Source organism: Equus przewalskii, chromosome 13, assembly GCF_037783145.1.
Source record: "Equus przewalskii isolate Varuska chromosome 13, EquPr2, whole genome shotgun sequence".
In the NCBI taxonomy this organism is placed as follows: Eukaryota; Metazoa; Chordata; class Mammalia; order Perissodactyla; family Equidae; genus Equus; species Equus przewalskii.
The window spans coordinates 87,464,760-87,478,730 of record NC_091843.1 but is presented as its reverse complement, the minus strand read 5'-3'; the positions used below and the strand labels follow the sequence as shown (position 1 = coordinate 87,478,730).

The following is a 13,971-nucleotide window of genomic DNA, read 5'->3' as shown; positions in this document are numbered from 1 at the left end:
ATTTTCTAGAGATTGATAATTACAATCTATAAAACAAAGCAGTAACCTCTGGAGTCCAGATACTTTGAAAGACTCTTTTGCTGCAGATGCATTACACAGAAAATGTATTTATGATAACAAAAAGATGGCTATTATAAATTTTCCCAGGTTCTCATACCAGTTGAGAAAGGAGACTGACATTTTTGTAAAGGCATTCTGTCTGTAAAAAGCTGCTTCTAAATGACTTTCTGGTTTCGAATTTTGTCTCCATTTACGTTTTCATCAATAGCTCTTCCCTCCCAACTTTATACCCATAGTTGTTTTCAATAAACAGCCTCTAATGAGAAGAGCCTGCAGTCTCACAGAGAGGCCTTGCATAAGCGTTGTTAGCACAGAATAGGAAAAGCCAGTCCTGATGGAACTAAAACTTCCAAACTGGAAAAGAAGAATGTAGAATTTTGGCAACGTCAGAGGCGTGTGGTATTCTGCTTCTGTAGACTGGAAATTCTACGCTGAGCCAAGTGGCCTTCGTTTGGGGTTCATTCCACCAAGAGAAGAACGCTTCAATGTTAGCTCATCCGTCACTGTGGCAGGTTCCTTATCCAGAATGCTTCTGAGTCTGAGCAGGTAGAGATCCACAGCATTTCTGGAGCTTAGATAATTCCAGAAAAGCAGGATGAAAACTTGAGCTAACCCCAGTACTTTGATTGCCTTTCAGTTTGGATCAAGGAACAAGGGCATGATATATATTTGCACATTGCACTTCCGTGCTTTTAAACAGTCTTATCCACAAACCATGTGAAGTGCTATTGAGACCCATCACGCCAAATACCTTACTAATTAGACTGCCTTGGAATCCAGAAACCTGCAGTTAGGTCCCACTTCCCCAAGTCTCTGTCATGCTGGTGGACCACTTGTGCAGGCAATCACTGGTGACATCAGAGAGCAGTTTCTTTGTCATCTCAGAAATGCCACACTGACAAATCCCATAGCAGCATTTTCTAAATGGATGATCTATTGAAAATCCTTTAGCCTTGTTTGGGTTTTTATTACTCAGAGTGTGGAACTTACACCAGCACTGTCATTGCCTGGAACCCAGACCTACTGAATTCTAATCTGCATTTTAAAAAGATCCTCTGATGATTTTGTGTGCACATTAAAGTTGGAGAAGCACTGTTAAGTTCACCCCAGTTGTAAACCCTCAGATAACTTATCTTCCTGTAAAATTGTTTATCACCATAATAGCTTAAAGGAGAAAAACCATGTTCTCCTTTCAATAGCTAATGCAAAGGTGTTTGATAAAGTTCTGAACCTATTCCTGAATTTTCTATTATGATTACATTGGTGTTTTATTTTGAGGAGATTGACATTTTTGCAGTAATGAATTTTCCAGTTCAGACATCAATATTTCTCTCCATTTATTAGTCTGTCCTACAGTATAGTATTAGAATTTTATTCCTTCATATTTCTTGCTAAGTTTACTCCATGTACTTAAATTTGTGGCTATTGTGAATGTCATTTTATTCTGTGTTGTTTATTTTTTGACATATAGAAAGTTTATCGTTTATATATTCATTTTATAACTAAACATCTGGAATAACTCTCTTAGCTTTAATTGTTTTTCAGGTGGCCCTCTTGAATCATAACTACTTTTTACACTTCTGACTTTTTTAAATCCATATGGCCTGAATAGTGTAGAAAACTGTAAGACCTCAGGGACTTAAGAACTGTTTGGGCTTGACTCCCACTTCTAGGAAGATGGAATACGGGTGCTTTTCCCTATTCCTCCTCCCTCTGAGTGCAACTAAAAGCCCTGAATATTATGTGTAAATAAACATAACAATCCAAAAAGTGGAAAGAAAAAAGGCGGACTGGCTAGGGAACCTTGGGACCTGAGGAAGGACATGGAGGCAAGTCGCTGGTTTTCCTTTAGCCTCCTATATCCCAGACTTCTCACTCAAGAGGCTGACAACTCAGAAATACCAATGTGTGCAGGTGAAAAAAGGTCCAGCAAAAGCCTGCTCTCTGTAGCCAAAGGACCAAAAAGGGACAGTGTAGCAAGACGGAAAACCTGTAGACAGTAACCGCCCTACTCTAGCCTGTATATATATACACACACATATACATATGTTTATGTTTCTGTGCACAACGATAGAGTGTTTATGTGTACACATATATTTTTGACTATTTCAAAGGATACATAACACAAGATTAGTTCCGTTTGCGAGTGGCGAGTTCAAAGCAGGGAGAGGTACGTGGCACGTTTTGCTTGACACCCTTTCTCTATTTTTGCTGTACGTCCTCATAGATCATCTTCTAAGCATTGAGTACAGATTGTTTGCCTAGAAATATGTATTATCGTTTTATGCTTTTCTTTTTTTGTTAACATGTTGTATCATACTAGGTGCAGTGACCTGCAGTCTCCTTTTTCTCTTAGCAATGTATCTTGGAGATCTTCCTGCTCCTCAAGATACAGAACATTTCCACGGTCAAATTATGTGACTCCTCCTCATTGTCCTTAACTACCATGTGACGCCCCTCAGGATGAGGGCAATCACACTCTATCTAACTCTTCCCCTGTTTGTAAACATTCTGCTCCATATATGTTTTGTTTTTACGAACAATCCTGCAACAAAAATCTTTATGTATAGTTTTTCGACACAGATGCTTGCATTTCCTTAGTTTAGATACATTGAAAATTAGAAGCACTAGGCAAAAGGCTAAATTATAAATTTGATATCGCTACATTCCCTCCTAAAAGGCCATATGCTCTTTTGTACTTTTCCCAACCCCCACTCTCCCGTCTTTGCTTCTTGTCTGCGGCTTGGCAAGTGGATAAGGTGACAACTTTTGCAAAATTACTCTGACTGCTTCCCTCGAGCTTAGAGCCAGCCGGCGTTTTTGTAGAATTTTGTTCTGTGGTCTCCTCTTTCAGTCCAATACCAGCTGCCTTCTCTCTTCCCTCATAGTTTTTGATCCACCTGCCTTCTTATTTGCTAGCACTATTGTGGATTGCTTGAAAAGAATATTTGTAAGATGTTACCATTGCGGGGGAAGATCGGGGAAAGGTACATGGCACTCAATGTATAATTTTTGCAGCTTCCTGTAAGTCTATAATTATTTCACAATTACAAGTTTTTTTAAAAAGCATATTCGTCATTTCTAGGGATTTGAATTGAGGGGGGAAATCTGGAGCAAGGGCTCAGCTGATCATTTTTATTCCATCCTCACTTAGTTTTTTGTTTTGAATCATTACAAAAAAGTATATTATTTTTTAAACGATAATAAAATTCCATGTGCCTTTTTAAAAAAGAATGAATGAGGTAGATTGATATATGCAGACATGAAAAAAATTATAAAAATAATTTGATTTTTCTATTTGTCCTTTTTCACAAGGAACTTGTGTTTTGTTTCTTCTTTGAAAAAGAAAACCAGAGAATTAGAGTGAGTTGCAAAGATATGTTTCAATAAAAAGATTCTCAAAGTGAATTGGAATAAACTCATAATAGTTATGGATTTAATCATTCTAAAGACACCATTAAAAATTGTCTAGTGTTTGTAAATGTTTCCTGTAAAAGTTTTTAGCGATGATGGATATATATATATATAGTGATGAAGCATCGTTAAACTTTATGTAGGAAGAAAAGAGATGAGAAATGATCGCTCACGGCACTCCCACTTTCCGAGATCCAGTCACAAGTCAGTGGAGCAGCTTCCTCTTCAGTCCAGGCCACAGCGGGCCACTTGTTGCAGCCAAGATACTTATTAGTCATTATTTTGAAACATCTTACATTGTTACCAAATAATACCAGCACCCAGTTAACCTGTATGTTTTGGAGCGGTTCCATTTTATTATTACTTCTTGTCATCCAGGGCCTTGATAAAATAAGCTTTCAAATGGGAAACTGGGCTTCTGCCTGGTAACTCTGCTTTCCTGAGCTGGGGACAAGCTGAGCTGTGAGCTGGTGCACTCTGCTCAGTTTGAGGTCCACCCCCAGAGCTGGCATCCGGGCGATATTTGGAGGGGAGGGTCTCTGCCAGCATTGCAGCTCAGTGTCCTTTGAGATATCCTCTGTTCTCACAGTTTCTAAAATAAACTGTGGAAAACTGTTACACATAATTAATTCTGTAACTCACTGTTTTCCACAGGCTTTGTGGAAGGGACACAAACAACGGGAAGCGTATCTAAGCAGGCGGCAAACGTTCGCTGATAATGCTACTTCCATTGTGAAGGTAAACATCCTCTCCTGCCTTGTCAAGTGCTTGACTCAAACTTTTCCCTTCGTTTTACTTTTACTTCTGGAAGACAGACGATAGAAAGAATATGCATGAGTCTTGAAGTCAGGAGCAAGTCCTGGGTTTGAGTCCCACCTCCGCTTCTCACTTGCCTGATCATCTTCCAGTCCATTGAAACACTGGCTCAGGTTGTTGATGTGGTTATGAGAATCAAATGTGAAAGAGCGTCATAACCAGTAAACACTCTTTCTCTAGAAAGTCCAAATCTATCACTGAAGGTCTGAGGGACACCCAGCTTTATTTCATGTGCCTCTGGTCATATGTATTTAGAATGCTCAAACTTAAGCGTACGAGATCTTAGTTGTAAGGCAAATGCAAAACCAATGACAAGAAGCAGTAGAGGTAAGTTGGGACCTGTGTCTGGGTGGGAGCCAGTCTAATGCAGCTCTCCACCCAGGCTGAGGGCTCTGAACGTAGAGAAAGAAAAGACACTGGATGCCCCATCTTCCAGAGCTGAAAACCAAAGGACTGTTCAGAAATGAACTGGGTGACCACTTGGACATAAGATGAGAGTCAGAATAGTGGGGCTGGAGAGACATCGGAATCAGATGAGATTCGTTTAAAAGACTTTTTAAACGGTGAATGAAGACAGATGGAGGATGACGTGGTCCAGCTCCATGGTGCATCAGCTCCTTCATATTGTCCTCTGCTCACCGAGAAATGCTAGCCTATTCTCAGAGAACTGTTGGTCACAGTTGGTCCCCGTGAGACCTCTTTAGATGTTTTCCTGTAAAGATGTAAAGGTTATTGGATGCATTTAAGGGCTGTTAGAAGAAACCCTGGACTTTGTTTAATATGATTCCTTGACCCATTGCAACTCTCAGCAAAATGCCTTGCCCTCATGGCTTTTATTTATTGAGAGTAAAGCAAAATAGTGCAAACCTCTGTTACCTCCCCCACCATAACGTGTAAAATGTTTTAAACTCCTTAAGAAAGAAAAATAAAAGAAGTAGCAGGTGAATATTAGGCTTTAGATGTTTATTATTTGGTGGGCTGCTAATTTTTAGTTTTTAATCAAAGTAACAATATTATTTTTAGAAAGACTGCATAAAAAGAGATGAAATGTTGTTTGGTAATTGCTTTGATGTCTCTGTTTGACTTAATTTATTTTTAGATTCAGTCCTGGTTCCGGATGGTAACGGCACGGAGGAGTTACCTCTCACGACTACAGTATTTCAGAGATCACGTAAGAGATCTGTGTGTGGGTTTTTGTCCTGCCTGAAGATGAATGAATGAGTGCTTTGTTAGACATCAGCACTGCAGGATTTTTATTAAGTGGTGGGAATGAACACTAGGAGGAAAAAGAGGTCTGGGAGCTCAACATGGTCATGCGTGGAGGCCTACTTTTTTCCTTCAGAACTCGGGTTCAGAGTGAGTCTTCACCAGTCAGGACTGGGTAGGACGTGAGTGACAAGGAACCGATTGGGCTAGTAATGCCAAAGAGAAAAGATTCTAAAGAGTGTTTTCCGACATTGCTTGTAAAGTTTTTCTAACTGCTAACCGATTAACTTAAATAGAAGCCCACCGGAGGAATTTTTTGGGGCTCTTTCAAGAAGAGACATGTGAAGGTAGACTGGATCATCTAAGTTTGAGGCTAAAAGTTTTTTTCCCTTTTTAGATATTTTTACGTAAACAGCCCCTGTTCAACCTTGTTTATCACTTTAGCTAACTTATCCTTTCTTCAAAGGAAATGCAAAAATAAACATTGACTGCACCATATCTAACTACTGTCATTTCTAAATCGTGTCTGTTCTTAAATATGGTCAGTTCTCAAAGAGTTCTAAATTCTGAAATAGTGGAGTAGATGGGACTCTGGAAGGTCATGGCTGGTCACATTCTTTTGCAGAATAATGAAATCGTGAAAATACAGTCGCTGTTGAGAGCAAACAAAGCAAGAGACGACTACAAAACACTGGGTGAGTGGGAGTGTTCTGAAACGAGGTACGGCCCCTCAGAAACTAGGCAAGGACAGGCTGTTTCCATCTCAGGCACTTCCGGGGGTGCCCCAAGGGCAGAGGATGCCCACTGTGTCCAGGCAGCTTGAGCATCTCAGGCCCCAGGTCTGAATGGGTACACGAAGGAACGTGTGCCGACAGGAATGGGCCTTCCTGTTATCAGTGGAAGGGGCAAGTGGAGTGGATATGATTTCTTCAAGAAGAATGGAGTTGGCATAAATGCTGATATTTTTACATTAAATTTGAGCTAGAGTCTGAATCTAACGCAAAAGAGTTAACCGGAAGATAAGCTTACATTTGCACTGTTTAATTCATTCACTGGCCTATGATCTTTTCCCCCTCGTTATAAGAACAAAACACATTCATATAAGAAATTTTGGAAATATGAATAAGAACGTAAAAAGCATGTAGTTTCTCTCTCAAAGATAACTACAAAATCTTCCTGTAATTTCATTCTGGGGTTCTCACAGTAGCTGTGGTTTTTAAAATATTTCTTCTTATAATACTAGTATATGCCATTTGTGGAAAGTTTGAAAACAGCAAAATAAAGTGAAAATCAGCCAGAAATATCATCTACTTTTTGTGCTCTCTTTTTGACAGTCCCAGCTCTACATGTGTTTGTTATTCTGTTTTTACATAGGGAAGATCATTCTTTATCTGCTGAATTATCATGAGAACATGTCCTAGATTAAGTCAAGAAGAGCTTGATGATAAATTTATTAGTACTGCGCAAATTTTTAACATTTTATCTAGGCCATTCAGAAGTAGGTGTGTTTTTTTGGCCCTGAGCTAACATCTGTTCCCAATCTTTTTTCTTCTTCTTCTTCTTCTCCCCAAAGCCCCCCAGTATCTAGCTTCATATTCTAGTTGCAGGTCCTTCTGGTTGTGCTGTGTGGGACGCCACCTCAGCATGGCCTCAGGAGTGGTGCTAGATGTGCGCCCAGGATTCGAACTGGCTAAACCCTGGGCCACCGAAGCACAGCGTGCAAACTTAACCACTCTGCCACAGGGCCAGCCCCTCAAAAGTAGTTTTGAGATGGTAAAAAATCATTATTTGTGTGTCTTAGTAATGAAAATGGCCATTATGTTGTCTCTGATTCCGCCTTGTTTCTTATTTTTATTTTTTGGAGGAAATAAAAAACTGTTCAGCGATGATCCTAGCACAGTACCCAGTAAATAGTTTAACCAGTTCCCTTCGTTGTCTAAAGTCTATCTGAATTGTGGGGCGAAGTAGAAGGCTCAGGAAAGAACTTCCCTGGTACTTGTTCAGGAAAACCCTCGGGAAGCTTCAGGGGCTGCGTTCTGCCTCCAGCCTGCAGAATCTACTGGATGTTGCCCACTTCCACTAGATTCCAGAGTCCAGTATGCAAACCGGGTGAGGAAAGGTCGGCCAGGCTTTTCAGTGCTACACTTCTCCACTTTTGAATTACTGAGATTCGCCTCTCAGTTGGAAGATCTCTTTCAGTTTTTCACAAGAAGGCTGAGTAGGGGGTTTGTTTTCTGAGCCCTAACACGCTAAAGCAGGTTTGCTGTTGCCATAGCACATGAAAGGCAACTTACAAATAAATTTTCCAAATGAACACACTGGCTGCTTTACATTTCATTCCAGGTAATATGTTTTTGTGGGTAGTCGTGGTTTGCACTTGGTTACCTTGTCTTTTTTAATAACAAAGACAAAAGAAATTTCAGTGAAAAAATCGAGGTGATTTTGTGTTAAAGAGTAGAAAGTAGATAGAAACTATGTTAGTGAATAAGATAGATCTACGTTGCTCTGGGCTTTGGCAAATAGGGTGGTTTTGTGGTAACTGAAATGTGAATTTTCACTTCTGTCTCAATTCAGCATCTTCATAAAACTAAGACTATTTTTAATCTGAAAAAAGATCACTTTTCTTAGTTTATCATCATCCATCTTCACCCATTCCTTCTGGAAAGGCATTGAATGCACTCAAGCTTGGAAATTGCTGGGACTGTCCTATGACCACTTTTAAGGGCTGACTATGAAGTTATGTGACTTCCTGAAATTAGAATATCACAAAGTGATTCCCAACCATGAAGATGTCAAAAAGCCTACTGTTGATAGAAGAAATATTAAGTTTGAACCATAATAATTAGTGAAGCTAAAATATTAATTTGTTTCTAACAAGCCTATTAGCTCAGGCAAAGATACACAATCCTTAGGTGCAGAGAGAGAGAAATTTAGACACAAATGAGATGGCTCATGTTCTCTCAAGTTAGCTACATAAAGGAGCTCTGGTACAGAAAAAGCTCTGGCTTTTTCTGAAATGGTCATGTCATCAGCAACATCTTTGCTAGAAATGGTAGGAAAATAAATTCTCATGTGCTTCAGTGATGAGGAAATGAGGGGGGTCCCCGGATCCAAGGTGACTTCTCTAATAAAGACCATCAGAAGTGGCAAAAAGTAATACGGATGCCTCTAGACTTGGTCGTTCATGCTGGGTTCATGCTTTAATTCTTTCTTGGTTGAACTCTTTTTATTCCTTGACTGTCAAAACACCACAGAACCAAGCTGGAAGTAAAAGGAAGATTGACAGGGCCTTAGATGTGAAGGAGAGGGCAGTTATTGAGGTTGCCACAACTGAGCTGGGCTCTGTGAAGCCATCTTTGCATTGCTGCGTGTAATCGTTCATCAGTGAAGGTCCAGACAGTTTATTCTTAAAGTTTACCCAGAGTACATCTCACTAAACACCTTAAAAAAATTTTTTTTTCAAAAGTCAGTGTGCCAGGGAATTAAAGCGTAATTGACGTGCAAGGCACTAAGAAAGCTTTTCAGAATTTCTGTAGATACCCCTCGACAACTGAGGCTGGTCTCTGAGGTGCTGAGCACCCTCCCTTGGTCCATGCTGAAAGGACAAGGAACAAATTTCAGTTTCTGAAATCTTTTGTTTCTGACAAGTAGAACATGTGTTCCTCTTGCGCTTCCATTGGCCCCTATTTGGCCTTGAAGTTCTCCCTCCATTTATCTTTTCTAATTCACCTTTCACCTAGTTCCTGCTCCTTCCCAAAGGTCTTTTGGGACGAGAGAAACCACTTTCTGCTTCCTGCAGCAAGAACAGAAATCACTTATCTGGCTCAGCCACAAGCTCTCAGAGCTGAGGTAACTTACATTAACATTCTTTCCCAGGTTCCTCATCAATAAGGCACAGATAGAAAGAACTATCTTCTCAGTGCGTGAGTCCTGGCAACAGTGTGAGAGAGGGCTGATAAATGAGTATTAGATAACTAGAGAATAGTGAGGCTGGACATTATCAGTGGTGTGCATTTATTTATATGATCAGTTTCCTTGTCTAGATTTTACATGGGGCAGGATGATTCACTCCAGAAACCAAGTTGTTCTGTTGCCTTTTTTTTTCTGGTAATGCTTTATTTAAAGACCTGGTTTCTTTCCTATTCATAATAATTGCAATCTTGGGGCTGGCCCCGTGGCCGAGTGGTTAAGTTCGTACGCTCCGCTGCAGGCGGCCCAGTGTTTCGTTAGTTCGAATCCTGGGCACGGACATGGCACTGCTCATCAGACCACGCTGAGGCAGCGTCCCACATGCCACAACTAGAAGGATCCACAACGAAGAATATACAACTATGTACTGGGGGGCTTTGGGGAGAAAAAGGAAAAAATAAAATCTTTAAAAAAAAAAAAATTATTGCAATCTTGCCTAATGAAAGCATGCCTGCTCCTTTCTCTGCAGTTGGCTCTGAAAACCCACCGTTAACAGTAATCCGCAAATTTGTACACCTATTGGACCAAAGTGACTTGGATTTCCAGGAGGAGCTGGAGGTAGCACGATTGAGGGAGGAAGTGGTGACCAAGATCAGGGGCAATCAACAGCTAGAGAAAGACCTGAACCTGATGGACATCAAGATTGGGCTGCTGGTGAAGAACAGGATCACGCTAGAGGTCAGTGGGGTCTTGGGACTGGTGGCTCCCAGAAGAAAGAAAGTGCACGTATATTGACGCACGACGCCTTGGTCCAGCTAAGCTCAATTGAAATCCAGAATGAATTGGCCAAAGTTCATTTACCATTTTCCTTACAAATTAGTGGTTCTCAGGCCTGCAAAATTCTATGCCCTCCCCCCTTTATAACATATTTCGTAGGGCTTCTTTACCATTTTGATATGAAATAAAACCTGCTTACATATGTACCTTCGTAATAAGACTAAAGTTTTTGTATTAAAAAGAAAGTTATTTATAATAAAAACACATATTTCAATTTGAAAATACGTGGGCCCAATGCCATTAGAAGCTGCATGACCAAGATGCCGAGGTTTGGGCTCTTCTCAGAATAACCCTGGGTCGAGAGAGCCACAAATAGCTACTGATGACGCTGATCCAGGCAAGCCGTGGAACTGTCAGTTTTTTCATTTTCCAAAATGGAAAGTTCCGAATAAGCAAAATGTGGTCTCCCCCCACAATTTACACAGAATTGCAGTCCTAGAAAACTCAGTGTATATTAAAATTGTGGGGGAAATGTATTGTGCTTATATGTAAAACAAGTCGATTCTAGGCTCAAATAATTATACACAGAATTTTGACCTACACGAAAGACCAGCAGGACGTTCAAAATCCAGGCATGCCAAGTGTGGACAATTATTCATGCAGGACCTTCCTACAAACTGCAGGACAGCAGAACATCTGTCCTCCCTTGCCGCCACCCACTAGAAGCCAGTAGTGCCCTCCGATCATTAACATGTTAAAAAACACTCCCACACATTTCCATCATGGCCCCTCCACAGCGTGGTACTGCCCCAATAATAGCCCCTAAATAAATAATGCTGTAGTTTTGTATGTGTGAAAGCTGCCAGTGTCAGAGCTCCTGAAAACCATGAGAAAAGTGTCATTTTTCCCCCAGAAAAGGAGATTTCTAGAGTCAGGCTTCTCTCCAGGTCCCTGCTCCTGTGCCATATCAGTTTTCAGGAAACTGATAGGTCAAGAGGGGAAAGCTGACCTCTGGAAGCTCTGAGAACGCCACGGTGGGTCCAGGTGGCGAGTCAAATGCCGGTGACTCAAATACATAGTTCTGGAAAACCGGGACATGCGAAGCCGTGGGAGGCTACCAGATAAGTGGCCACGTGAACGCCCACTCTGGTTTCCAGCCCTCACAGAGATCCTAGTGAAATGGTGCAGAGAAAATAAGGAAAATAGAGCACTTCGTAACATGAGAAAGGATCATCTTTTCTAAATATTGAGAAAACAATTTAAATGTTCTGCATTTAACTCAGTTTTCATTATTTTATCCAGAAAAACAATAATACTTTACTTTTTTTAAAAAAATGTGTTTGTATTGTCTGACACACATGAGAACTTTGAAAGTATAATGTACTCCAGAAGGTCCTTGAGAGAATGCCCTTTTATAGCCTTAAACTGCTCTTGTATCCTATTCCCATAAAGTCGTAAACAGGAAGTGCCTTGCCTTTTACAAGAAAGTCTTAGTTGCAAAACAGTAAATAGTAGAAATATTATGTAGCTTGTGGGAATACAATCATGGCAGATTTTCAGATCTTTATGAATGTTTTAAGGTTTTTTTTAAGTATTCCTAATTGATAGCATTGTAAAACAAAGTTAACTTTTCATCTTACCTCTTCAAATACCAGATTTTTATCAAACACATATTAGAAGTTAAACTAATTTCATTAATTGTAAATATATATATATATATATATATACTTAAGCTATAAGAAAAAAAGTTAAGCAAGTTTTCTTTGGGTGGTAGAATTAAACTTATCTTCTTTATCCTTTTTTTTTTTTTTTTGACCCTGAGCATGTGTTTAGTGAGAAAAAAAGATTTTAAAGGGAAGTAGCTTGGTTGTTAAACAGTAACTCTAGCTCTCTCCAGTAACCGCACATCTCACAATTCTTTGAAAATTGGCCTTCCTCCTGGAAACCTCAGAGAGTCAGTGAGTGAGTGAAGTGGCTGTCCTTGGTTTAAGGCAAAAAGAATGGTTTGGAGATGGAGACAAAGCGTGTGACATGGAAGTTTCTTAGAGGCACAGGGAGGAAGAAAGGTGTGAGTAGACTCACACTACCCTGAAGGAAAACCTGGAGAGAAGCTGAAGGTAATCCCGAGTGGCTGAAGTTCCCTCTGACGGCTGTGATGTGTCCTCTGGGTGCAGACTTGCAGACCGGGGCCGCCTGAAACCCAGGATAGAGATTCACTTTGTTGCTTAGTTATACCACTTCACTGCTTATATCAGCATGCTTCCTTGGGCGTGTTTCTTAACCTCTCTGAACCTTGTTTTCTTCACTAGAAAATGTGCTAAATGCTTTACGGATATTTTTAATCTTCACGGCAACCCGGTCAGATTGCGGTTAAGCCCATTTTATCGATTGAGGAAACGGAGGCTTAGAGAGGTTGACCTGCACAAGGTCACAAAGCTACTTCCGCTTTGCAGATATCCGTATTTTTATGACTCCAAGCCCCAAGCCCCTTATACTAGTCCACACCTTCTATAAAAATTTTTCTGTTGTAGTGTATTACCTGCATGCAGATATCCGGCGATCGGGGAGGAGGAAGATGGTAGCAATCGGGGCAGCATGAGGTGTGGCAATCTCATGAACAAGCTAAGGCTGTTGCTCCTTCAAACCTGCATTCCTCAAATCTTCCATATTTATTGATAAGAAGAGGGGAAATTAAATTTCTCTTAATACAAAGCATATGCCTCTGTTTGGAACCTGTCTGGGTTGGCCTTTGGCCCCTTCTTCAAGCTTCCCAAAGCAAACCTCCCTTCACACGAGAGCGGTTGTGAGCAAGGTGAAAGTTCACAGGGAGGAAGGAAGAGCAGCTCACCGCATCCACCTGCCTGGCTCTGCGCTGGCATCCCGAGCAGCCAGACTGTTCCCTCTGCACAGCCACTAGGTCTCCCCGGCCTCTTCCCTGTAGGGCTCAGCGCTGGACGCCACTGGTTCCCTGGCTACGCTCCTCTCCCTGTCCAGCCTTCACCAAATGTCTCCATCTCTAATGCAGAGGAATTCAGCTCTGCCCCAGAGCTGGCTTACCACCGCCACCCTCTCTTCTCTTCTGTATATGTCAAAAACCGTCACCCTAAAGATGAGGTCTAGAACAAAACAAGGTCTCTAGGTTCCAGAGCCACCACCGTGGAAAGTAGGTAAGACGGGGAATATAAGTACCAAGATTTTTTATCCACTATATATTTAAAATCAAGATAATCAATTTATTCTACATATTTGAGGGAACTGAATGATCTACACATCCCCAGTTATTTGAAGAGGAAAAACCTGGGTTAAATGGAATTGTAAGCCAGAGTTGGTCTAGTGATGTCTAGGACTTCTCACAGATAAGGATATCAGACAGCCGCCTGCCTAGACTTCTGCTTCACCTCCATCTGGCGGTCACTAGGCTTCCTGTCTTCATTTTGATTGTATTTTAAAGATTTTATTTTTTCCTTTTTTCTCCCCAAAGCCTCCCAGTACATAGTTGCATATTTTTAGTTGTGGGTCCTTCTAGTTGTGGCGTGTGGGACGCCACCTCAGCATGGCTTGATGAGCGGTACCATGTCCATACCCAGGATCCGAACCAACGAAACCCTGGGCCGCCGAAGCAAAGTGCACAAACCCAACCACTCGGCCACGGGGCCGGCCCCTTGAATGTATTTTATATGTTTGTGAAACAAGAGGGGAAATCTTGCCTTTTTAAAAAAATGTTATAGAAATGCAAATCAAATCCCCCTCTTTCCCCATGTAAGCAATTAGGGGGACAGAAGCAAATGA

General features: G+C 41.0%; 1 protein-coding gene across 5 annotated transcripts in view; it reads left to right on the top strand.

Annotated features, from left to right (window-relative positions):
- Positions 1-13,971, top strand: part of IQGAP2 (IQ motif containing GTPase activating protein 2) — a 267,942-nt gene that overhangs the window by 202,529 nt on the left and 51,442 nt on the right. For all 5 annotated transcript variants that reach the window (XM_070571602.1, XM_070571603.1, XM_070571604.1 and 2 more), the window contains 4 exons: positions 4,129-4,212; positions 5,390-5,461; positions 6,122-6,191; positions 9,935-10,143. In XM_070571602.1, the coding sequence (XP_070427703.1) occupies positions 4,129-4,212; positions 5,390-5,461; positions 6,122-6,191; positions 9,935-10,143 (435 nt within the window). The remainder of the gene's footprint in view (positions 1-4,128; positions 4,213-5,389; positions 5,462-6,121; positions 6,192-9,934; positions 10,144-13,971) is intronic.